Source organism: Anser brachyrhynchus (genome assembly GCF_964034855.1).
Source record: "Anser brachyrhynchus genome assembly, chromosome: 1".
NCBI classification, from domain to species: Eukaryota; Metazoa; Chordata; class Aves; order Anseriformes; family Anatidae; genus Anser; species Anser brachyrhynchus.
Window position 1 is genome coordinate 189529055 of NC_137694.1, and position 26854 is coordinate 189555908.

The following is a 26854-nucleotide window of genomic DNA, read 5'->3' on the forward strand; positions in this document are numbered from 1 at the left end:
ACCTGTGAGATTTACTCCATTAGTGAGTAAACTGCCAGACCCTGGAGACAAAAAGCAAATCCTCTATTTATATTACACAATTAAAGGCTTCACTACTAGAATAAGTCACCCTGGGCTTATTTATAACCAGAAGTTTGATAACCAAAGTGGAATGAAGTTTAATGTCTAACCTAATGGCATGAAACTGGCATTCAGTCCAGCAGTAGCACCTAGCTTTTAGCATACAGACACCCTATTTTTCGTCTTTTCCCCCACCTCAGTGGGGATCTGCACTGATGCCGGTGCTAAGCCCGCAGCGTTTGCAGTGCCCCTTCCAGGCACAGGAGGGCACTCCGCACCCACAGCAGCTGCACGGGGCACGCTTTGGTCTCTAACTCCCTCATAACCAGGTTTTATCATCAGAAAATACTGACAAAAATTAATAGATAAGAACATCTGAATATCCTCAAGCAAGGATTTTTTTTTTTTAATTTTCAAAATGGTATATTTTAATTTTATATTTGGTATTACCGACACCATCTCTGCCTGCAGGAGAGGGGAACAGGCTGTTCTCAGCTAATAATGCAATATTGCTCTCTGGATTGTGTATCTAAATGATACAGTGCACAGCTAAGCAATGCTGCTCTGTTTGGGGAAGGTTGTGGGAAAACCTACTAGAACTATACAAAATTAGGGCCTCGTGCTTCTTTGTAAAAAATAAATTAAAAAAAAAAAGAAGGGAGATTGTACAGATGAGCTGTAAATGTCAAGCTAAGCGATGTGCAAAGACGTGTTTAGACACTGAACTTTGGTGCAGCATCAAATCCCACGGTAAAACCATAGGACAAGGTAAGGATAACAGTGCTGAGGTGCAGACTTGCAGCAGTGTGGCTCTGCTCAGCACGGCCGGGCTTTCACTGGTGAAAACGATGAGCCGTGTTTTCAGAAGCAGTGTAGGCGTTTAAGCACTGATATTGAGGGGTGTTAAATGAGATCTAGCCTCCTGATTAGGCACGCTGGCTCTTGAGAAAAGCCTGTTGGTGAAGTGAGGTGGAACCTGGACTCCGTGCTCAGCAACCCATGCAGAAAGCCTCGTCTTTGTCCCGGAGACCCCTCAGACACTCTCAGATGCCAGCTAGATGCTGCACGCACTGCATACAGCTCTCCCTCGCCCCTTGCACTTGTGGGCCACCCAGCATGAAAGCACCAGAGCAACACAGGTTGCCTACCTCGAATCTCACAGTCGTGCTCGTCCTGCAGCACCGCGATGGCCACGGTGTGGTTGTTTTCCAGCTGCAACACTGCGGCTTCGTGGGCAGCTGTGATATCGGCCACCTGTTGCAACGACAGTGAGCGGAGACACGGGCACACGGTTAGACATGCTGTGGCACCCCGACAAGCCACTGCCGGGCACCTGCAGTGAGCTGGAAACAGAAAAAGGATCCCAGCACACGAGCCAGTTTTATTCATTGCAAAAGCAGCATGTTGAACCCTTGAGTGGTAGCGTGTAGTTACAGCTGCTTGTGTTATTGCTCTTTCAACTTAACGGTGGTGTATGAGGTGCATAAGAAAGCACAAGGCAAAAATACCCTTTAGTGGAAAAAAGAAATGTTGAAAAATCTGATCAATCCATTAACCTAAATGATATTCATAACCTGACTCCCTCTGATGGTCAGATAAACTTGCTCGGTTCTGAGTAATCCTGGTTTTGTCTTTGCGGCTCTCTACTGCGATGAATTTTATGGCGAGGTCTTGAATTAACTTCCATGGAAAGTGCCTATGAATTATTTATAGTTGTAAAATATTTATGTCTAGAGAAACATTGAAATTATCGTCAGTGAGTATATAAAACGAATCGCAATCTATCATCCTTTTACTGCAAAATGAGCATCCCACTAAGCCGTCAGGACCTAAATTCCAACTTCCTCCCGAAGCACGGATTTTGAGTCCACGTCCAATAAACAGATGAAAGACGTGACCGCACCTTTTTCAGTCCAGGCTCGAGAGTTTTCAGGTTGGTATGGAAGTAACCAGGATGATGGTGCAGACAGAAAGCTTTTTTCTAATCTCCTACTGAGGCTAGAAAGAGGTCCTGCTGCCGCAGATTGCCGCACACCGTACCGCAAGCACCACAGGAGCAGGGGATGCAGTTGTCAGAGGGCTGTGGGCAGCCTGTGCTCCTGTGGCCCGATGGGTTTGGGACTTCTCCATGATGCTGCTTGTTACAGGACTTGGCTAAAGGCAGAGCGAGATCCCTAGTTATGGTGTTCTGATTTGTATCACTAAAGAAAATGCAGTCAGAGGCTGCGATCAAGGTTAAGCCTGTGGTTAAACACCCACAAAGGCAGATGAAGTATGAAGTGGCCCCTAGAAGTGTGCTTTTATTTTTCAAGTCCTCTCGTCAAACTGCAGAAGCTCATATTTTTGATAGACTAGAGGTGATAACGGACAAATACACATACAACACCAAGAACTTTAAATTCTGTGTGAGGAAGACCCCACACTCACAGGGGTGCACCAGTACCAGTAAAAGCCTCGTGCATCCCACCTGCAGCCTTCTCCTAGCCCCAGTCCAGCTCTGCAGTTCACAGGAAAGAAAATGTTTTATAGACTGGAGAAAAATATTTTAAAAATCACAATTTCTGCCTGGTCCCTGCAAACAACTGGCAGTGGCCTTGCAGTGTGTGCTGACTATGAGGCTCACCCCAAGCTCAGCCCTGCAGCAGCACCATTTGGCAGCTATGTCCAGGTGGCAAAACAAACACGGCCCACCTGGGGTCACCTCCACACTGCTTGTGGTGATCTTTCTAGAGAGGATTCATCCTGCAGACAGAGATCCAGAAGTGAGGCTGGGTGTAAGCTACCCTTGAAGCAGCTCAGATGACCCAGGATCCAAGGCTCAGATTTCGCTCTCACGTTTTGTTTCAGTCAGCAGCTCTCCAAGAGGAAACCAAATGGGACTTCCAGCTCTGAAAAGAGGGAAATGACTTCAAGAAAGCCTTGAAATTCACCTCCAGTTCCTTAGGGTTTCAGGTAACCTCCAGAGCAGCTTCTGAGAGCTACCCATGGATGACCTGATTTGCTTTTCCAGGTTTTGTAATCGCAGTGGTCTTATTCCCGATACTGGAGACATTATCTGTGATATCTGGCAATGCAGAGAGTCAAGCTGTTCTACTTTTACAAAGAAACAGCTGTTCATTGCAAAGCCACTTCACTTTAGACAGCTTTTTTTGTCCACTGTTATGTTAAATAATGGTAGACACTCAGCCAAGCGCATCTTGACTGGAATAAATGTTATTTCCCTGCATTTAACTGTCAAACACGTGTTAGATTACCCAACAGAAGCACTGTTTCCAATCAGATTGGAGAAGGCATTCTCTTAGAATGAAAAACAGGCACTGAACATGAAATTTAAAATGATACAAACTCATTTTCATAATACCATGGGAGACAACTCGGCGGTGGAGAACTGTTCACGAAACAACGTGGGGCTCATCTTGCTGATGTGTTGCATGGAAGAGCAGGGCAAGGGGAGGTTAGATCACTCAACGGGCTGCTTACGGGATATGAACTCTCACTTGACTTCTCCCCGAGCACAACGTCCTCGTTTAGGATGTCTGCGTGCCTCATGAGCCTTGCCACGTTCTTCACCTCGCCCTTGCTTAAGTCTTTTTTCCTGCACTAATTGCTCCTCAGCTCAGCAGCACCCCATAGGAACGATTATGCTCAACTCCGACGCCTTCGGAAGGTGAAGGGGTCTCCTTTCTCTGCCACCATCCTTGGCAGGTTATTTATCTATAAGGCCAATTAAATAGGTTCCAGTTTTCAGATGGACTTCAGGGATTTTTCTGTCTTCTGTATGTTTTATATTCCCATATCAAATGACTCCCTTTAATCTTCCAGCGTGACACCCTGCCTGCAGTTTTTCATAGCGAACAGTCTGCTTGGCACCTGGAAGCAGATCCCTTGTATCTCATTCCAGCTCTGCCACTAACTTACTCTATAGGCTTGATCAACTCACTGAAACACTGTGTCACAGCATCTCCTGGCTATAAAAAGAAGCTTAGCTGGGATTTTTAAGGATTGATAAACTTAAATCAAGAGGTGGCTCTAGGGGGAGAAGTTCAATAGTCAGGACGACAAAACAGTTTGAGCTGAGCAGCTCGAGTGAGAAACTCTGGCCATCCAGAAGCACAGATTTATGTTTCCAATTTTGCCCTCAGTTGCAAGGAGGGCAGAGAACAATTGGGATGCATTGGCACACCTGGCCAGTGATCAGCACCAGGGCTGAATAAGGGTCCCTCAAGCAGCCTTGTGTGTTTTGTTATGCTCAGAGCCGGGGGCTTCTCCTCTCCAGAGGGTCGGCTCTGCGAGTGGAGCAGGGGATGAAGAACCACAGATTACAAACCCTCTGGGTCTGCAGCTGCTAGGGATCCTTACTCCTCAGGCAACTCGGTTCCTAGGCTAGCACAATTCTCCTTATCCTTTTCAAGGGCAGCAAGGCCAAGAAGTGCTGCAGGAGAGCAGCTTTCCAACCAGCCCTGTCAGCCTCTTCAACAAGAGAGAGGCGAACACCAGATGGGTGTAGCTGAGTATGAATTAGGAGGAAAAAACTACTAAAACTCCTCGTGAGGTGCTGGAGGAACCGTGGATTGAAAAGACAGAGATACCAGGGTATCCACAACAGCGGTTTCAAAGCAGTGGAGAGAAATGTTTGCATTATCTCCTGTAATTCTGGGAACAAAGAGTTGTGGAGCAAACTAGAGGACTGGAGGAGGGAGAACATTTGCCTCTCAAAGGTAAAAATGTGTCTATTGCTTCAGTGTGGTGATTAATAGAACTACAAAAGATGAGAACATTAGAAAAATGAGCACACTGATAGACAAGTCCTATTGTGACTTGTGTAACCCACACTTGCAGGGATCAGCCTGAGGGGAAAAAACTCACCATCCATCCTTGTGTTCCTGGGAGCTTACAGGAACACTTCAAAGAGGAGCAGAGGCAAAGAAAATAACTTGCAGAACAAATTCATTCACAAATGCTAATGCCTGATGAGCCAGGAGGGGCAAAGCTTGCAGCTAGAGCTAGCATCTCTTGAAAGACAAACTGGCACACTGACACAGTAAAGGGGAAAAAAAAGATGAATCTTATGAGAACACCACTCCTCCTTCATATCAGAAACTAAGGCAGAAAATTTGAGGGGTTTTGCAAGAAAACCATCTTTTATAAACTGAAATGAGAACCAAGAGACATGGCTCAGCACAGATGCTACACACTTATAAAGAAAGATTTTGAAAACTCTAGTTTAGGGCACAAAGAGCTATTTTACAGCACCTTCTAACACATCTTTAAAAATCAATGCAGTAACAGAAAAAGGTAGTTCGTCCAGGACAGAAGAGCCCAGTTACACAAAGCCTTTGTGTTGCACTCTACAAGCTCTGCAAATCAATAGCAACTAACAGGCACAGCAATTAAAATGGATAAAATCCAGAGAGAGTGCTTCAGACTCCCCCACAGAGGAATCAACCCAAAACCTTGCACAGGAGAAAGAAGAAGAAACATCCTCAAAAAAGACATTCGCTGGAATCAGCTGTCAAAGATTACGAGTCCATTGATGGCAGAGCAAACAAACAAGAACCCACCAGCATCTTGGGGTGGGAGCTCTGGGGAGGTTTTGCTGACAGCTCCTTTTTGAGGGAAATCTACAAAGGAGCCCGTAACAGAGCTCTGCTGCACAGAGCCCAGATGCACACAGCACTCCTGTCCCCTCTGCTTTCACGGTGGCACCTGGGGCAGCAGGGACACGGGCTGGGATGCTGTGTGTCTGTCTGTGTGTCTGCGTGGCTGTGCTGTGGCCAGCCCTGCTGTATCATTGGCATTACGCAGTAAATCTAGCACCAGGCAGCCACGGCACCAGTGACATAAAACTGTCATCATCTCGGTTTCTATTTGTGCTCCCATCCCAGGATTTTTACAGTACATCAAGTACAGGGAGCAAATGGTGTCATCTCCCTTTTTTTACAAATGCTTGAGCTTAAAGGCCCTGGGCTGCAGTCTCTGCTGTGCCCCAGCTTGATGCTTTCCCCTCCCTTGAGCTCAGTGCAGGGTAGCCCTGGCTCCTGAAGAAGCTTCAGCTACAGCAGCACGGTGATGCACCAGCCTTTACCTCTTAAACCCGCTAAATTAGCTTGGGCACAGGCTCAGCTGATGCAGATGGTTCGCTTCCAAGCCCACAGCAAGCCCTGTCACCATCCTTGGTGGGGGGAACAGCATGGGGCATGCCCACAGATCCTGTGGACATAAAGCCTTCTCCTCGACCTTCACTCACATCTCTCCATCTCATGGACCACATCTGCATTACAGAGTGCTGCTGACAATTTACATGGCCTCAGAGAGGGAAAAATTCACTCTCCGCCTCCAGCTGCCATGGGGCTGGTGAGAATGATGCTCTCAAGCAGGGGGGCTGCTGGCTGGGATCGTGCTTTGCAGATGACAGGGCTTTGCTGGGTGCTGTGCCCATAGCAGTGGGGTCTGTGGCACGTCACAGCTTTATGGTATGGTTTGCAGAGTGTACCTAAATGCCACAAATACTCAGGTAAGAAAAACCTTCGTGTGCCGTGTTGCTGAGCAGTGACTAAGAGTTGCATCTGGAAAAATCAGAATGGTAACCAATGTTCACAGAGTACAATGCAAAAGATGAGAAAAGATCAGCTGCAGGCATTATTAGCATAAACCACAGCAGGGCATTCAGTCACTGTGAGAGTTCCCATAGGTGTGTTATCATTATCATTCACTTCAGCCATTAAAAATACAACTAAAGTAGCTGTATGTGGGAGCATTCCTTCCTACCTACATACAGAAAGCAAAGCAGGAAAAATGCTTGGTGTTTACCATCTAAGACATTAGATTGAATGTTGGAGCAGAAATCTTGACACCTGGAGTGTCTCACCCACTTGATATTTAGGCTATGTGTTACATCGGTCCCATAACTTCACTATACCACCACCAGCATTTGAAATAATAAGGGGCAGGGCTCTATTGGCCTTATCTCTGTGTAGCAGACTCTTGGTCAACCATTGGTGTCATAAGAATTGACTAGAATAGGTGGAATGGGGAGCAAGTATGTGTGGGGAGTAGAGCTAGTCTTAATATTTGTGTTAGCTGTAAAGCATATGGAAGCATGTAAAGAAAAGGTATGGCAATGTAACACGTTAGCTATGTTGAAATACCATTAAAAATACCATTAAATAATAAAGAGGAAATGCAAAAAAGGTAGTCTAGAATATATTCTTCTAGTCATCAGTTTGTTAGCAGTATCTTCATGCTGGAGATCAGCAATGTGTTTCTTTACCTGAACTCAGTACTGGCATGGTCTGCTTTTCAACAGCAGACAGGTTGGAACTGACCTGGTGCTGATGCTGGGACCTGACCCGCTCCAGCTGCAGCCTGTGCTGCTCCTGCAGGCTCTCCATCTTGGCGCTGTACTCCTCCCGCAGCCGCTGCTCCAGCACCTGCAGCTCCTCCCGCTGCTGCCAGTGAAGCTTCCTCGCCTCCTCCTCGAAGCGCCTCTCCAGCTCCTCTTTCTCGCTTTGTAGTTTCTTCCATCTCGCCGTGTTGAGGGCTGAGGACACCAGACCACACAGTCAGTGAGTGGTGGCACCAGCTCTGTGCAGCGCTGAGCACAGTGGTTCTCGCCAGCACTGGGTCTCCCATGAATACCAGTCATAAGCAGGCTCTCACAGACCCTTCTCTGTCTCCCTCCCTCCAACACACATACACACAAGCATTTGTTTAAACAGAGGCACTGGCAGAGTCCTGCAAAAGCCCATGCAAACCTGGGGTCTGGTTAAATATAATAATGATAATAAAAAGCAGGGAACTCCATGGACTTCCATCCCTCTGCAGGGATGTGCTCTCCGGGCCAGCACAGTCTTGGATTTGTAAATCAAGTCTCTGGGGCTTCTACTTTGTCTTGGATGCCAGAAATGGCAAGTGAGACAATCACTTGACACAAAGCCTTTCATCTGTGATACAAGATTTTCCTTATCTCATCCTTTCAAGACATGGCCTTGGCCACGGCCCCATGCGCGTTGACATATTGGGAAGCAGAAAACCCCTGGGTTCTCGGAGCATTTTGTGCACATTATCCGGGGAGTATCATTGGCCACTTGACTGAAAGAAGATGTATCTCATGCATCCCATTTTCCATGTGTTAGAATTTCATAGGCCTGTCTCTTATACCAGCTCCATCAAGAACCTCTTAAAACCATTAATGCATCCTTGTAAACATTTTCATATTCAAACCACTATCTTGTGTGCTTCATGGAATCAGACAGCACCCAGGAAAGGCAATCAGAAAGTGCAAATTTTTTACTCTTGTGAACTAACCCAGTGACCATGTCTCTAAACTCACAAGAGTGTCTACAACTGGTTTCCAGAGGTGCAACTCCAGCAGTTCCATCATGTCAGGCATGTTCAGTTTGTTTCCCCATTTTTTCCCTCCCCTGTATCGTTCCCTGAGTCCCAGGATAGCACTGCTACAGAGCTCTCCTCAGCTTTTTACTTTGCCACTGAATGGCTGTAATCAATTCAGATACTGAAGGGCTGGTACAAGTTGGGCAAGTTCAGACGGACTGCATTTAGAGAGCAAGTCTGCTCATTTGCAAAGGTCCAACAAGTAAGATGTGATTAAAATCATCATGACCATAACGTTCAGAACAACACTAGAGAAAAGATATGTTTTAAATGGCACTGCTAGACCTTTTTTTTTTTTTTTTTTTTTTTTCTGATTTAGACCCATAGCTGGTTTAGAAAAACAGTGAGCTTTCAAATACACCATCACCCACTCATTCTTCCCTTGCCTTTCAAAATGCATGTGCCCTGCACAGACATGTATGGCTTTGTAAATTGGTGTACTGGAAGCAGCTGTCTCTCTGGGTAGGCAACTTCTGACTATTTAAAAAGTGTATTTATCCTATGACTGCCTCATTATGTTTAAGGTTTGCAGGAAAAAACAAACAAACACATGTTTTCCTGTCTTTTTCTATGGCATCAGAATAAGCTTCACTCTGCAATGGTGCGGCCTCACCTCAAGTAGCGTGTGTAGTTTTGGGCACCACAGTATAAAAAGGGCATAAAACTATTAGAGAGCGTCCAAAGGAGGGCCACGATGGTGCTGAATGGTCCAGAGGGGAAGACATATGAGGAGCAGCTGAGGCCCCTTGGTTTGCTCAGCCCAGAGCAGAGCAGGCCGAGGGGAGGCCTCATGGCGGCCTGCAGCTCCCTCACGAGGGGAGCGGAGGGGCAGGCGCTGAGCTCTGCTCTCTGGGGACAGCGACAGGACCCGAGGGAACGGCATGGAGCTGGGACAGGGGAGGGTCAGGCTGGGGGTTAGGGAAAGGTTCTGCACCCAGAGGGTGGTCGGGCACTGGGACAGGCTCCCCAGGACAGTGGTCAAGCACTGAGCCTGCCGGAGTTCAAAGAATGTTTGGACGGTGCTCTCAGACACATGGTTTGGTTTTTGGGTGGTCCTGTGTGTAGCCATGAGTCGAACTCAATGGTCCTTGAAGGTCCGTTCCAACTCAGGACGTTCTATGATTAAGCTCACTTTTACAGAAGAGCAACCATTTGTCTAAGTTGCCTACTGCTGCGACCACAGCTCATATTAGATGTATCCATGTAAGCTACTTTGGGCACCCAAGCTAACCATACCCTTTCCCACACAGCTATTTTTCATCTTGTTTTCAGCTCTGCTTCCTCACTTAGTGGCCAGTAATACCAAAACTTGCTCAGTATGTCTAGACAGATATCACTGATGTGGTCCTGTTCTGATCCCGACATTTTCCGGAGCATTAAAATGGATGCTGTGCCCCTTTCAGGCTCCCCCTTCTTATAGAAAGGGAGAAAGTGAGGCTGAACCAGTGAGCTTAGCACAGCAGCAATGGTATGTAGAAATCTTTCCCACCTGCCTCATACCTGACCTGGAACAGCTGTAACGTATATAGTTATTAGCTGAAATGGCCTGTCTCTTGGCCATTTGGATTATAGTTGTACACCCTCTCGCTTTCTTTTGCTTTACCAGTTTTCCTTGGTGTGCAAAGCTACCATGGAGCTGGAGGACAAAGGGTAAAGCCTGCAGTTCTGGATTCAGAATAATTGAAACTTACTCAGGCTGTAAATTGGAGCTGTAATGAAACCTGTCTCTCTGCTGCCTCTCTAATGAGATTACCCAGCGCACAGGGAGGGCAGGCAATGAAGTGGCATGTTCCAACCAAAAGAAAGTCAATCTGAAACACTTTCCAGGACCTGAAAGGCTTTCCGTAACCTGAAACACAAAAGTGTTCACGCCTTGCAAATCAAACCCTGATATAGATGTAAAGTGGAGGGAAGAGCAAAGTGGGAAAAGTGTGTCTGTGTGTCATTTACCCCAAAATGCTAATGGAGGCAGGTAATGAGGCAATTTCCCAGGAAATTTGCCCTATGTTGAATATAAAATGCCTTTAACCAGAAGGAGCGTTCCCTACCACTGTCTCCCAGACCTAGACCTTGTGCATGAGGTGGAGAGGAAAGACCGAACCTTCTTAGACAGGGGATGGTCCCTTGGGTCTGGGTCTGCTGGGACCCAGCAGAGGGAGACTCTCATGCAGACAACCACAAGGTCTGTGATTCCCTTATCTGTCTTGGGAGCAGATGATGGCATGGGAGAGCCTGCCATGCTGGAGCCAGCTTTTAACCAGACTGAATCGCCTCCAGCAAGGAGGCCTGAACAGAAGACCCACTAATTTTGCTGGAAAATGTTGAATTTTTTTTTTCAAACTTCAGGATATGGGTACTGTAAAACTGAGTTCCTTTTGTGGAAAAAAAAATCACTAAGAAAAGTTATATCTATGCAATACCAGCATGGAAGGAAAGGCACAAGACAAGCAGAATGCAGCTGCTATCAGCTGCTGTTGAGAAGAGTTAACAGCCTGGTTTTCTTTTTCCTTCTCTGTAGGTATTTCAATTGCTGCTTACATGCTGGAAATGACTCTAACAGAAAATGGCATTTCCCAGGATTGCAGCCGTGCTGGGTTACGTGAGAGCAGCTGCCACTGCCTCCCTGCTCCCCGAGCTGATCGTTTCCCTGCCTCATTACACTGCACAACAGATGAGCAAAACCCACTTCAGGCCAGGCTGGGAAGGTGAGGGAAAGGCAGATGTCACTAATGGACTGATCCTCCCGCACAAAGCCAGCCCGAGGCTGCAGCCCTGCCTCTTTGCATTCCGCAGGGTAAGCCCCATGGGAACTGGGGGGCTGATGTCATGCGTACCGGGACCGGCTACTTCTGACATGAGAAATGGGCTCTTCGTCCGAAAGTGAGAGCAAACCATGCAGGCTGTATTCTTACTTCTGACCCTTAGCCACAGGGTCAAGACAAATCACAGAGCCCTCGCTCAGGCTGTCTTCTCTGATCAGGAGGCACATCCAGAGGGAGCTGGCGCATGGGCTTTCAAACTCTTGCAGATTCAGACAGTACAGGTTTTAAACTCTACATCTGATTGTCTTCCATTCATCCAGGCATTTATGCGTCTCCAGACCTCTCTCAACTCACTTCACATGTCATTTGTCTGACAGCAAAGGAACACGTAATTCTGGCATTTAATTTCCATTAGTTTGAGGGGAAACAGAAGGTGTTCAAAACCTCTTTATTCCAGGAGTCTCAGTGCTGCAGCTGAAAAGTACTTATATTTATAATTTATAAAGATGGGCATCTTGAGTATAGAACAATTGCTTGTAGTGTTTTTCTGGCCTTGTTATTTCTAGCAAAATACGTGAGGAAATCTTATTGCATAAAATAACAAGTCCCTCAGAGCTTATAGAGCTGTAGACGCACACATTCCTCTCCAGGCTGAGAAGGGAGAAGCACTTTCCTATTTCACTGCATGCTGGCTTCAGATGAGGTGTGTTACTTCACAGCTGTGCTAGAGGTAAAGGTGGATGGTGTTATCCGAATCTAAATATCCTGCCTGGGTCCAGAAGGGTACAGGTCTCTATAGGCTGGATTTTATACACATGGATGTCTCAGATTCCCTAGGGTGTCTCAAACAGCACCGGTCACCCATATGTGACCTCAATCTCTGCTGCCTAAGATGGGCTTTGACACCTTGCTCGCATGCAGACATTTAAAATTAGGTGAATAATTGTGATTAGGGGGACACTTCTGGACATCAGCCTGCCAGAGCTGGACCACTCAGTGGGTGTTTTTCTCTCTTCATTGACTCTATGGGGAACCTTGAGGACCAACCTACAGCAGACATCCAACTTTACCCTATCTGAAGCTAGGTAAGAAGGATCCTCATACACAAGCTCCATCACTGTTATTGCTTAAGCAATGATTTTATCTACCAAACAAAATTTCCTTAAAAATGCACTCTGACTCTTCTGAACAGTGGATTATATCTCATGGTTTCATTGCTTTGTATACCAGAATCCTGCAATCAGTTTCTGTTGAAGCCATGAAACACTATGTGCTTTCAACGCAAGGCACATTCAGCCCCTAAATAATAATTCTGAATTAGAGCTATTGTCTAAACAACTAAACATTGGACCAACCACCTGTACCAACCCTGACTAGTCTAGCCTAGTTTTACTGATTCATTCAGACATTTGCATCTGTGAGTCTTACATGGTGAACGTAACACATGAGAAATCCAGAATTTCTGACCGACGCCCATGCTGTTCACCCGGGCTGATTATTTTTAAATGAATGAGAGACTACTTATCAAAGTGACTGAGACAAGTCAGAACTACAACTTCATTGTGAAAATAACCAAGTAGCTGGTTCACTCTACATTTTTCCTAAATTTTTACCTCGAATTGCTTGTGATTGCTGTTGTCAGGTAAATGACTGTTTTGTTCTTTATGTGCATAAAGCTTGTCAGAACGGGTAAAATACTGTACATCATACAGGCTCATCTGATGATGAGAACAACACAACCCTTCTGTTATGCAGGTGGGTTACACGTCTCCACTAGCACCCAAAACTTGCACTGCTTTACAGACAGTAAAGAGCTGCACTTACAAGAACTGCTCCCATGTGCATGGCATTGGCCACCTCACCTTGCTCGTAGATTTAAAACATGGTTTGTTTCACAATGTTTTATGATTTTCTTCCAAAGGAAAGCAGGCTGTCCAGCATTTTTTGATTTACACTAAGGTCCATATTTGTTCACCTTCCATATGTACTGATACATAGCAGGAAGTGCACTACTGATGAATTTCTGCAGAGTGCAACACCTGCGTGTGCTCACATTTTGAGTCATAATTGCAGAATATCCTGCCAATCTTTCTTTAAAATCACCAAAAAAGACCCAAGAAATTTTCAACAAGTATTCTGAAAAACATAAGAAAAGGTAAGACCACGATGCTGCCTCAAACCTCCCCTGGACTGAACCTGTGCAGGGTTTCTGTTTGCTTAAAACATGTACTCCCCCACTGCATGTTACAAAGACAGGCTGAGGGAGCTGGGGTTGTTCAGCCTGGAGAAGAAAAGGCTCTGGGGAGACCTTACAGTGGCCTTCCAGTACCTAAAGGGGGCCTACAGGAAAGCTGGGGAGGGACTCTTTGTCAGGGAGTGGAGTGGTGGGACAAAGAGGAATGGTTTTAAACTGAAAGAGGGTAAGTTTAGGTTAGATATAAGGAGGAAATTCTTTTCTCTGAGGGTGGTGGGGCCCTGGCACAGGCTGCCCACAGAAGCTGTGGATGCGCCATCCCTGGAGGTGTTCAGGGCCAGGCTGGATGGGGCTTTGGGCAACCTGGTCTGGTGGGAGGTGCCCCTGCCCATGGCAGGGGGTTGGAACTGGGTGGGCTGTAAGGTCCCTTCCAACCCAAACCATTCTGGGATTCTACGATTCTATGATTCCTTCTACCTGTACATCTTCTGTCTCAGAGTTGTATGGAGATGACTACCTCTGATGGCTTACCAGCCATCCCAGTCACCTTTACTCAACAACTCGCTGCCTCCTGGAGTGGTGGTTTGTTCAGGAGCAGGTGGCTCCTCTCCAGCACACATCCTCACAGGACCAGTGAGAAAGCCAATACATATCTTTGGCTCACCTCCCTTCTAAAGCAGTACAGATCAGCTGAAACCACGGGCTGTTTGTCTGAAATACTTGGGGTTCCTATCAAAACTGCCTCCATATATTCCATTCAGACTTGGCTTTATGCAGAGAAGATATCTAATGCTGCATGCACAAGAGCAATGGCAAGGGCAGGCAGTACAGTGATCTCCTGTTAGTGAATACGCTGCTCTGTGACCCCAAAACAGGCAGAGAGTTATAACCCTGGCAAAGTTCTCCAGCAAAAACACCAATGATTTGTGTTCACATCAGCTGGTGGTGTAAATGGAAGCAGAGCTCTTCATCTCCAGCACTCTCTTTCCTTCCCATGCTGCCACCAGTCGAAATTTCTGGAGCAGACCAACTCTCTGCTCCCTGCTGGAAACCCGATGGGTGGAGAACATAAGCAACCCCAGCCTGCTAAAAGAGGCAGGGCTTTCAAATGAGAAGTGGGTATTCAACGGAGAGTTTTGGATGTGCCCTGGCCAAAGAAAGCACCAGTGGAAGCAGCTCCTCTGTGAGAGCTGCGGTGATGCAGGGGAAGGATGAAGGCAGATAGGAAGGTATAACTGGAAAAGTTATTTTGCTATTGCCAGAGTATCCTTTGGCCAAGAGGACAATAAAGCTTTCTGTGAAATGAGAACCAGCCTAAACATTTCAGAGGGGCACAGCAGGCAGCACAAGCTGTGGAGCATCAGAAAAGATCTGTGCTCAGCTCTTCTGTGGTGGCTTGCCATGGGCAAAATGAAGGCAAAGCACAGCCCTACCTGCCAGAAAGGATCTACAGCCATGTCCCCCCAACATGGTGGTTGGCCTGAACCACTCTGTGCTAACCAGGCCAGCCTCCTGCCGCACAACACGATCCCTGCTCAGTGCCTGACCCAGCTCCCGGGTCCCACAGGCAGGGAAAGCTGAGAGGTCCTGCTCAGAGATCCAGCAGTGGTTGCACCTCGCGTTGGTACTTGAGGTGTCCCCTGCCCTGACCATCCTCCCTCCAGGTGTCCTGCCTCCTCTCTATTTGCCCTGGGGTAGATGACCCCAACATCTTACCTGTTCTTGGGAGATTTCAGCCAAAAACAACTCAATTTTTTGGCTGAACCCAGCACAAAAGCTCACCTTCTCTTCCAAGAGTTGTGATGCCTTTACCCTATCCCTGTCTCTCCTGCCTTGATCAGAAACCAAACAGAAATGTGGCACATGTGGAGACACAGGGAATACACATACTGAATGTGACACATTGCATTTGCTGTCTTTAAACTGGGCAGAGGCTTCAGAGATTTTAATACTCAAGTTTTGAGCTTGCTGTCCTTTGGTTTGTAACTGGACTACGAAACATACAATCACAAGTAAGCGATGCCTTCCCAGTCACTGTGAGCAGCGGTCCCAAGCTCCCCCTTCTCATCACGCTGTGTTTTCTCACTTTTATAGTCACTTATGCTTTTATTGTTACTTTGCTTGTGCTACTTACCAACTTCATCCCTGATCTTTGCAATCTCCACTCCTAAATTGTTTATTTTCACAAGGGCATTTTCTTTCTGTTTAAGGAAGAGAAGAGAGAAAAAATATATATAGTCCCCAGGTATATCCCAGATAAGCACTTTCACATGTTCATTCAGCAAAGCAGATTAGATTTATTCCTCAGATTTCTTTTGGGGTGGCAGGGTGGGTAGGGAGGATTATAATGAACTCATTCAGTTTATAAATCAAGCTTAGGAGCCACCACTCATTAGCCACAAATACCTTCGTTCTGTAAGAATACACATGCTCATGTGCACATGACAGCACAGAATACACGAATTACTCCTACGTGTCTAAAAAGATATTTGCATTTGTTCAATCTGTGAACCATTCATGGTTGGACTGCGTGTACAAGATGGTATTAGTAGCTCTGTTAGATCTTCCATCTATTTGTGCCTGCATTTACCATAGTAACACAGTAACATAGTAATATGCTCACGCAGTTGAATTTGCAGAGCAGATTACTCTACTTACACCATTCGAGACACGGTGGGCATACCCTACATATACGGACACCACTAATGGCCTGATGCTCATGCCTATTTCCACATTTACTTCTGATATTTTGTTGTCTGGAAAGAACAAGAGCTCCTTTCCTTGACCTGTCTCGAAAGATATCTGAATACTCAATGAATTAAAACATGAGCTGGACAAAGGAAAAATAAAACATAATTACATTAACAATGTTTGGTTTTACTACCAAAATGCAAGGGCTTTGGCAGTAGATATTTCACGAGTGTTGTGCAAACTGACAAAGAAAAGCCTCAGGAAAATCTATGGGAGTTTGGTTTAATGCAGTAAATCCCAGCTTACTGGTACAAGCGTAAAGGCACTTGAAGTTGGGAAGTATCGTGACTCCTGTTAGGAAGAAGGCAAAGGATACCATCCTTCTGGCCATGTCCCCAGTGGTTAGGAAAACTAGATCAGGCTGCTATAAACATGTCCCAGGTTAGAAAAGGCTGAGAATCTTTAAAGGGCACCACAGAAAAAATCACATTCAAGAGACAAGGCAGTGTAGTAGCAAATGGAATTAAATCGACTCCTAGAAAGTAAACCTTTCAGCAATAAGCAAATAAGACCAATAATAATCTAATGAAAGTGGAAAAAAAGTTTTCAGAGCCTAATGTTTCTCGTTACTTTTTTCCTGCATTTAACTTTAATGCTGTTAAGAGAAATACAGAACTGCTTTGGTTTTGGTAATACCAGGAAATTGTAATCCGGAATTCAATGTAATCCCTTACACAGTGTCCTTTTTGGGACGATTTCTACCAGTTCCAAGGACCTCACTTACCAGAAAATTTTGCTGTAAACCAAACAATCAGCAGAGCTGACCAGAGAGTCCTGGGTGCCCGAGGAGCACCAGGCTACGTGGATGTCTTTCTTGCTCAGGTATGAGAAGAAGCCAGACAAGCAGCACTGGGCTTCTCCAAGCAGCTCCATACACTGCTGACTAATGCACAGGGCATCGTGTGCCAGGACTGCAGAGTCTCCAGACTGCATTAGGCTCAGAATAAAATGCAGTGGTTTTTATTATTTATTTATTTATTTATTTATTCCTGTAGTTAAAAAAAAAAAAGCCACAAAGAAATAAAAAGATCCAGCTAAAAATAGCTTGGTATGTTAAAAATCATAGCCCCTTACACAGACTCCTAAAACAGCAATCTTGCAGAGATAATGTTTCCCCTTTTGGAGAATATCACTGCATCTGCCCATGCTGTCTGGCTAGCTCACTGAAGTCATTTTAGGAAGTGTTCTTGACAGACTGCCAGGACGGGTGCCCTTGAAGGCATGTGCACAGGGATGTACTGCATACAGGACTTGCAGATGGGAAACATCCACTCAGGTTACCTGCTCCCAGAATTTAAAACAAGTTAGGGCAAGAGAGCCCCGCATAAATCCTTGCCAGCACCTACAGATGAGCAGAGCTGAATGGGATTGATATTATTCTACTTATACAGAGAAAACAAAAAAGTAAGTTAAAAAAATAATAAAAGACATCCTAGTTAAAAAAAAAAAAAAAGAAGTTGTTACAATTTTGCTCCCATGTAAGAAATACTACAGACTCCTTTTTTTACGTTATCTTAGATAAGGTTTGTCCTACCCTTGAGGATGCTCTCCAGAGGAGTGGAGAGTCACCATGGTGCCAGCTTTAAGATGCTGCCCCATAACTCATCCTCAAGCATGGGCAGCACCCCACTGGGGCAGTGGGGCTCCCACCATGCTGGGGCTGTCTCTCGTGCTATCTCAAGAGGCAAGGTGTAGCTTTGGCTAATCTTTTTATCAGCCTTGTGGTTTCCTGGATGTACACTTACAAATCCTTGACATTTTCTGGTACTATAACCTGCTTTGTCAGTGCAAAGTGATCGGTTTGGACTGCATGTGTTCCTGGGACCGGTGTCAATGCAACGCTAATAGGAAATGAAAAAGCCTCTCCTTGTTATCATCAGTGGGACTCTGCACATCACCAGCGCTCCAGTACAGCCAGGGAACTGGGAATGCCAGTGCTTAGGAAACCAAATGTTACATTAGAGCAAAACGGGATCTGATGTGAAAACGAAAAGCTATCAGGTCCAATGCAGAGATTCACAGGGGTCTGCTGTCAAAACATCAAATCAATTAGGAAATTCACAAGCACGCAAGGTAAAGTCTGCCAAAATAAATGTGCGAGAAACAAAATTAACAGGCTAGCCCATTCAATTAATCAATCTTCACTAATATCTCTCCCAACAGAGTATTTGAAAGAGAAAGCAGAGGAGGCAGGACCCTTTCTGCCCTCCCACGAGCTTTGTGCCTAACAGGCTCAGCATCTCTACGGAGCTCCAAAGTAGGATTTGAGTCGCTCAGAGCGACTGAGGGCCAAATCCAACTTATGTTTAAAAAGACTCAGCTACCACTCTACTGACACAGCTGTTTCCAATGGCTGAAAAGGCCACAGACACGATCAGAAGATTGTGCAAATATTAAATTTTTCACTGCAGCAGCTAAAGAGCAGGCAAGAAAATATTGATGTGATCTGACTCAGGATTTTTTTTTTTTCCCCACAAATGTGAAAGCAAGACTGATTTTTGCACAAAGCAAGATGTTGCTTTTAGTTTTGGGGTACTTTTAATGAATGATGGATTTAATTATTGCTTGGAAGACCTACGAGAAAGGTCTTCCGTTGGCTGCATCCCAAGAAATGACTCTGACACTGAAGTACTTTTCATAAAATAAAATCATGCTCATGATGGAGATGAAGAAAAACTTATTCCTCATATTTCACTCTATAACACAACGGTTAAGTCTTGTGTCTGCAATATGTCCCAGCTCCTCAGCCAGCAAGAAAAATAGAACAGAATAGGTAGAATGATGTGTTTGCTCTGTGCTTAGACTAACGCTCTGTTGAATAAAAGCCTCAGTAACAACTCTTTCCTATCATAAGCTTTAAAGCATACAGACCTCCCAATATTTCTCCTGTGAAAGACTAAGCAATGGACTACATTTCAGCAAATGAAACAGACACTGAAGGTGGTGCTTGTGTATTCTTGATTCAATTCAAAACTCCCTGGGGACAGATGGAGCTAGGACTTCCATTGGTGCAGCATCCAAGCAGCTCCAGGAAAACTGGCAGGTAGGCAGGGAGGAGGAATTTCTCCGGTTAAATGACAGCGGCCATAACTTAGCAGGGCAATTCAGAAGAAAACATGCAGGATTTAGGGATAACTGTGAGGAATTGGGAAGTTCATTTTGTAAAGGATGCCTGAGGATGTGCAAGATGCTGGTGCTGTCTGAACAGAGTTAAAAGGAAAGTAGTGAGGAACACTTTGGTTGCATGGAGCCCCAGCTGACAGCTAGACAGGAGGACATCAGGAGGTGTTAAGGATATATCAGCAAGGTCAAGGCTTTGCTTTGGACCAGGAATAACTGTGGGATAGGGAGGCAGAGCTGAGATTTGCCTTCGAGATTCCCCTGAAAACTGCAAACTGCCCCAGAGATACTAATTCATTAGAAATCCTAATTAATTAAACCTCCACATACTTTTTTGACAACAGGTAAGCAATAGTAGGTCTGTTTCACAAATGACACAGATTAGGCTGGGAGGATCAGAGAATTGCCCTGACCCAGGTAGGAAGTCGACCTGCAGCTAGGAAGTTCACGTAGCTTGGGTTTACATCTCCAAATCGACACATTTCTCCTCCCTGCTAACTAACACACTTGCAGTGTGCTATATTCTAGGTCCAAATATAGGTACAGTACGTCCACAAACATTTCCTAGTTCCCTACAATACCGCCTAGAAAATGAACTGCATGCAGATGCTCTCTGGCACTTGTTATTAAAACTGCTCCTTCAGAATGACTTGTGTGTATCCAGCACTTTCAAATATTAAAAAAAAAAAAAAAAAAAAAAAAAAGACTGACCTGTAGGTGTTGCTTAGTCACTGCTGTGCTTTATTCAGAGTTCCCTGGGGACATGCTGTATATTATCAATGGGAAGAAAAGCATATACATTGGGAATTTTCTTGTGTCAATAAATATCTCAGATGATACTTGTAGAAGCAATAACTGGCTCCCATTGAGGCTGATGTTCACTATGACCTGCTGCCATCCTTCCAAAAAGGGTGCTGTTTCAGTCATGCTGTGTATCGGATAATCCTCCCCCGTAGTTTACTTTTGGTAAAGCTTACAGGCAGAGCTGATCACCTACATATGTACTCTAACAAGTTGTATATTAAGCCATACCTTTTCCTTAACCTGGTTAACAGCATATCCCAAGCTAAACACGTTATTAGGTAAGCAGGAGACAATGTCAGCTTTTAATTAGACTGCGTATGTGAATACTTTCAAAAGCCAAACTAACAAAATATACTGCACCAGGATGTGTTTCTGCCAAAATATTTTCTATCAAGCAAATTAAATGCATATGCTCATTCTCTCTGTCTTCTGTAGGCACTTAAACACCAGGCAAATGCCCAGAAAAATCGCATGAAAGCTGTGTGCTGGCGTTGTGCTCCCGCACAGGCTGCTCTCCTGCTACCTGTAGCTATGCCCTTACCTCCGTGCTGATGTTTGCTACCCGACCCGTTTGATGCCTGGGAATTTGCTTGGTTTAGACTCATAAATAAGAAACGGCATACGAAAACATGCACTTTTGCCCCCCTTTCACTTCTGGATGGGATTTCCAATGCGCCAGAAAGGAGGAGCAGCACAGAGGTAAACCACAGGCTTCAAACTCCAACTCCGCAAGTTTCTCTCCTCACTCGTGCTCCACAGGGTTACGAAAACCGGCCGAAACCCCCCCAAAAACCCAAGCGGCTGCTGGGCAGGACCCATCCTCACCCAACCCTCCTCTCTGCGCCATCCCCCCCCCGAGCCTCCCCTGGGAGCGCGGGGCCAGGCGATGCCCCCAAACCCCGCAGCCCCCTGTGGGGCGAGCATCGCCCCTTCCCCACCGCCCCCCTCAAGGGGAAGAAGAGGACACGGTTACCGTCCCGTCCTGGCCCCGGGAGCAGGGAAAGCCGGCGGAGCAGCAGTGGCCCATGGCGACAGGAGCCGCCCCCCGGCCTGGGGGCGATGCTCCGGCTCTGGGGGAGCCCCGGGAGCGCTGCGGGGCCCGCGGGCAGGGCCGGGGGAGGCGAGGTGGGGAAGGTCGGGCAAGTTGGCAGCGCTGCGGTCCGACGGGGAGCCCGGGCTCCCGGCGAAAGGCGGGTCTTCCTCATGCCGATCTCCCTCCTGCTCCGCACCCCGGCCAGACGCCCCCGGGGCTCGGCGCATCCCGCCCGGCTCTGCCTCCGCCGCCCGCGGCTCGCCGAGCTCCGTGCCCGTCCCCTGCGACCCCATCTCCCCACCCCACACCCGCCCCCGAAGCAAGGACTCGTCCCCCAGTCGTTGATTTAAATCCCGAGGACGCCCGCTGCCCGCCGGAGCTCTGCGGCGCTGCCGGGGACTGCAAAAGCACAGCCCTCTGCAATGTGCGCGGGGAGTTTTGTAACGCTCGGGGGGTTATTTATTTATTTATTTGCTTATTTCCTCCCCCAGAGAAAATGTGGATATTCGCGATCGGTTGCGTAAGCGGGATAGAAACACTGAGGCTGGGCAGCGATGCCCTGGAGCGTGTCCAGAGCAGGGCTACGGAGCTGGTGAGGGGCCTGGAGCACAAGTCCTGTGCGGAGCGGCTGAGGGCACTGGGGTTGTTTGGTCTGGAGAAGAGGAGGTTCAGGGGAGACCTCATTGCTCTCTGCAACTACCTGAAAGGAAGGTGTGGGGAGCTGGGGGTCGGCCTCTTCTCACAGGTAACTAGTGATAGGACTAGAGGGAATGGCCTCAAGTTGCACCAGGGGAGGTTCAGGTTGGAAATGAGGAGACATTTCTTCTCAGAAAGAGCAGTCAGGCACTGGGACGGGTTGCCCAGGGAGGTGGTGGAGTCACCGTCCCTGGGGGTGTTCAAGGAAAGGTTGGACGTGGTGCTTAGGGACATGGTTTAGTGGGTGACATTGGTGGTAGGGGGATGGTTAGACCAGAGGTCTTGGAGGTCTTGTCCAACCTTAATGATTCTGTGATTCAGAGAATGAAGCAGCTCTGTCTTCTTGTAGGAAGGCTGCAATGCTACCATGGCTCACAACAGTGCCTCTCCGGGTAGGCATTTTTTGCTTAATTTTACTTCTACTGTGACTGGCAATACATGAAGTGATCAGGAAAATAGTAGGAGCCAGTAGCAAGAACGTCCAGTGAAACTTTGCATTAAATCACATTTAAGTGCTCAGGTAACTTCCCAGTTCGCTTTAGCTTCTCATTCCTGCTTTTTCTTGATTTGGCCAGGGTTTTAAATGAAGTTTCAGAACATCATGGAAAAGTAAATGTGAAAAATAAATTTTAGGTCTCACTCAACGTCCAAGGTCTAATTTTTCTTTACAGCACATGGAAATTGATTTGGCTGGCTACTGAACAGCTACAGAGTAGAGGTAAAAAGAGACTTTCCACAGAGTGAAATCATTTCATCCTCACTGCAGGAACTTCTTCTTTTGCCACATGTCTGTGATTTGGATCTTTTTCAGACAAAATCCTGACTGGAAGCCGTTTAACTACCACAGCAAAATAATAGTATGTATCTGTCAAGGGGAAAGTCAAAACACCATGCTTGTCAAGCTGGATGATATTTAGGGCGAGGGTAGTGGACACAAGAAGAAAAATAAAACACTGTGAAGTCCAAGGTCATAATCTTAGGCACGATTAACAGGAATTTTGAATGGAAGATGGAGACTCATCAGCTGGGAGTAACAGCGAAAGGAAAGGACTGTGCTGCTTATTCAGTCAAAGGATGACTGTGAGATATATCTATGATACGGCTCTGAATAAAGCGAATATAAGCCTAGGCTGTAGGAAAGAGAGAAGAGAGAAGTTTAAATGCTTTATGGAAAGCCCCAGTGAGAGGTCATCTAGAACTAAACACAGCTCTGATCACCCAAGTTTTGGGGCTATCATGTCTGACCTGGGAAACATCCAGCTTGTACCACTGTGGGGTGCCAAGTAAGTACACGTATCTGCTTCTGCCTAACAAGACAGTGATAAAGCTTAAATATGATAGTTTTCTATAAACACACCATGGAGATGAATGCTAGGAGATGGAGAAGTACTTTAAGGTCAAAACACAGGTACATAAGAATAAAAGGATGTGAACTTGGTAATACAGGTCTTTGAGTTGCAACAGGTTCTGAAGCAGTCTTCACTCAGGTACAGAGGAAAAGATAACTATTTTTAAGCTAAAATTTATCATTTTAGGGAAGAGATTATTGAACTTATTTGTTCACAATGGGAAGGGACTGTATTTGATGACCTAGAACAAGTAAGGAGAGGTGTGTGGATAAGACAGAGACCAACAGGGCCTGGGGAAACCCGGGCTGTCAGTTAAAACCCACCTTACATATAAACTGTTGTTCTGATCCTTCATTGGAAACAGAAATTGTGGCACTAAGGGACCTGGTTTAGTGAAGGGATTTGATAGGTCAGTCTGATGGTAGGACTTGATGATCTGGAAGGTCTTTTCCAACCTAGATGATTCTATGATTCTATGAAAATTCAGATAAGCTCCACAAAGAGAGGTGTTCCTTGTTGTCTATAGAATTAGCAACGGGGATGTTAAAGTTACATTTGACAACGTCAAAATAGTAGCACTCAACACGTTACTTAATGGGAAATGTTTTACAAGGCACTGAGTACTCCAACAATTATTGACTTCAGTGGAAACAACAAAATGTAGTTAGCATCTCACAGGGTAAAGATCCTGGGTAATTAAAACCCAAGGACATCTACATTTTCTTAGATGGCCCAGGGGAGCTGCTTGTCTATAAACAACCTATTTTAATCGTAAAAAGGCCCCATGGGCATAAATTTTTTTCTACACTGATAGAATCAATGCTTTCCTCTAAAACAGGCATAATACAATTCCTATTTACTGTTCAAACAATTACGGCATTTTGCAGCTATCCAAATTAAATTGGGAGAGGTAGGGTTTAATTAGCTATTTTTGTATAATTTACTAAGATCCCCAAATGAAGCTCATTATTCATTTAAATTCCATAATGGTCTTTATATATCAGTCCATAGGCTCTATTAAGTAGAGGATAAGCAATAAATCATTTAATCAGAGCTCTAAATGTTTCCAGTCCCCAATGCCTTAAAATATCATCTCAACAGAGATTTAAATCTGAAGATTAACTGTTTAGCCCAAGATTAGTTACCAAATGACTACTATAAAAACATCAGTAAAGAGCCTGCTTGTTTTATACCCAACAGAAAATAAACAATGGAAATCTTGTGAGATAATTTATTATTATGAGTTTTCTATCCTAGTCAGAAGTAGACCCGAATTCCTTCCAAGATCAGGTTCAAATCAATTTATTTTCTTCTTCTTCATCTTTTTTTTTTCTCCATTCACAAGCTAATCGGTAGACTTCTTCCAACAATGAGATATTTAACTATAATCAGAAAATCTGAAAGCTGTTACTTTGAGTTCTGTATATACGCCTTGTATTTTAAATCATGGTAATACATTGAACACATAAGTAGTGTACATACATACTATATTTTTCCTACCCTTTTTTAACATGTTCTACAGGATATATTCCAAATAAAAAAAAAATAGCATATTTATCAAATAAATTGATTTAATTGGCAAAAGATCAGGTTGAATTCTCCAGTGAGAGCATAGCCATCTGGATATTACATGTCCCACTCCACCAAGTACTTCAAAGTATACCTTCACCAAGATGAAGGATGGATGTGAAACTCCCAGGAGGCCAACTGGAGAGTCCAACTTCATGACCATGGATCTGGCACTCAGGAAGTGGGTTCAGATGACGGGTAGTGACGGAGCCTGGCTCTGATGTGACACCCTGTTCACACCTACCACTTCCTTCAAAAAAATAGGTTCCCACTCTACCAGCAGTCCTTGTCATCCTGTTCTGATGTCCCTTAAGCAGCCATGAACATGGGCAAGGGGCAATTGGGAATCCTTTTTCCTGTGTTTAAATTAACTGATGATTTAGAGGATTGGTATAGTACTGCAATGCACACAGGCACATACCTAAAATAAGATACTTAAAGATATTGTGAAGAATTGACTGTAAACCTACAATGCATATAGCCTCTAACTTTGTGTATGTATATTTGCCTGTATATATGTATTTATATAAATAGCACAGAACTGTACATATAGTTATAAATAAACGTGCATGCATCCTTTTTTTTTTTTTTTTTGCTATAATGTCTATACACATAACAATAAGAGAGCCTACAGAACTGTGCATATGAACAAATTTTATATTTAGTTTTGTGTGTACTCTCTGTTTATTTTCATGCTGGGAAGGCCAGCACATACGAGTGAATTCATCCTCCCAGTTCCCATATGTACAAAGCAAATGGGGCTCTCACAGTATTGCCAGGGCAATTTGCCAGCATCACAGAGGGAGGATTAAACCATTATTGGAAGGATTAAACCCCAGGGCCCCCAGTCCCATCCCAATGCCTGAACATAGTGGACCAGCCTCCTCCATTGCCAAAGGCATCTCTGCCCTACACTCAGCTTTCTTCTGGCCAAAAAACACAGCTGAGATTGATGAGGTGTTTGACAGGGACTGGTCTTTGTTACAAGTCTTTACATGTGAGACAGAACATTAAATAAAGTACATAAAAAGTCTGTAGGCAGCCTATAATTATGCTCACCATGGGTGCAAACAGTGACACAAGCAATGAAAATCTTAATTGCAAACATAACTTTCCAAACGTGCGTGCAGTCATATTAGCACAAAGCCTGTGATAAAATCACTGCCACAATAACAGCTCCAGGCAAGCAGGTATACCTTCTCAGTGTTCCTCTAATTAGCAACATGGTTATTTTTGTAATTAACGTGCACTGCTCATATTATGGCAAGGGCCAGAGGCTTTAGCTAGAGGCAGACCCTTATTGTACTGGGCACTGTATGGTAAAAAGATTCAAATTGCGCCAAATTCTGTGGATATCAAATGGATATGATTTCAAATTCCCTGGAAACCTTAGGGGACAACACAAGCAAGGAGCAGAGTGCTGGGGAAAACAAGCAAGGTTCAGTGCCAGACCCCTTCCCTCACTTTCTTTCTCCCCTTCCCTAGGTCCCAGAGGTGGCACTGCAGGATGCCAACGTAACACGGCTTGGCATAGCTGGGGAGGAGGCACACACGAGGAGAGCACAGGAGGTAAGAGCAGTCAGATGTAGAAGCTGTTGGGGAAGCTGAACATCTGGAGCACAGTAAAGTTATGTAGTTGTAGTGGGTTTACATGGCAAGGTTTTGGTAGCAGGGGGCCATAGGGGTGGCTTCTGTGAGAAGGATCTAGAAGCTGCCCCATGTTTGGTAAGGGCCCCACTGCTGACCAGAGCTGAGCCAATAAGTGATGTTGTTTTGTGCCTCTGTGAGAGCATATTTAAGACAAACAAAACAAAACAAAACAAACAAACAAAAAAAAACCGCTGCACCACACAGCAGCTGGGAGAGTGAGAGGAGTGAGGAACCTTGCAGGCACCAAGGTCAGTGAAGAAGGAGGGGGAGAGGTGCTCCAGGCGCCGGAGCAGAAGTCCCCTGCGGCCTGTGGTGAGGACCATGGTGAAGCAGGCTGTCCCCCTGCAGCCCATGGAGTACCACGGTGGAGCAGGGTTCCACGCTGCAGCCCGTGAAGGAGACCACGGTGGAGCAGGTGGACCTGCACCGACGGAGGCTGCGGCCTGTGGAAGACCCCTGCCGGAGCAGGCCC

General features: G+C 45.6%; 1 protein-coding gene across 6 annotated transcripts in view; it reads right to left on the reverse strand.

The window, feature by feature from the left end:
- Positions 1-26854, reverse strand: part of MTUS2 (microtubule associated scaffold protein 2) — a 285432-nt gene that overhangs the window by 11962 nt on the left and 246616 nt on the right. For 5 of the 6 annotated variants that reach the window (XM_080560576.1, XM_080560572.1, XM_080560574.1 and 2 more), the window contains 3 exons: positions 15545-15611; positions 7386-7600; positions 1209-1314 (listed from right to left, as the gene is read on the reverse strand). In XM_080560576.1, the coding sequence (XP_080416702.1) occupies positions 1209-1314; positions 7386-7600; positions 15545-15611 (388 nt within the window). The remainder of the gene's footprint in view (positions 1-1208; positions 1315-7385; positions 7601-15544; positions 15612-26854) is intronic. The other variant, XR_013940615.1, reaches the window with a different exon arrangement.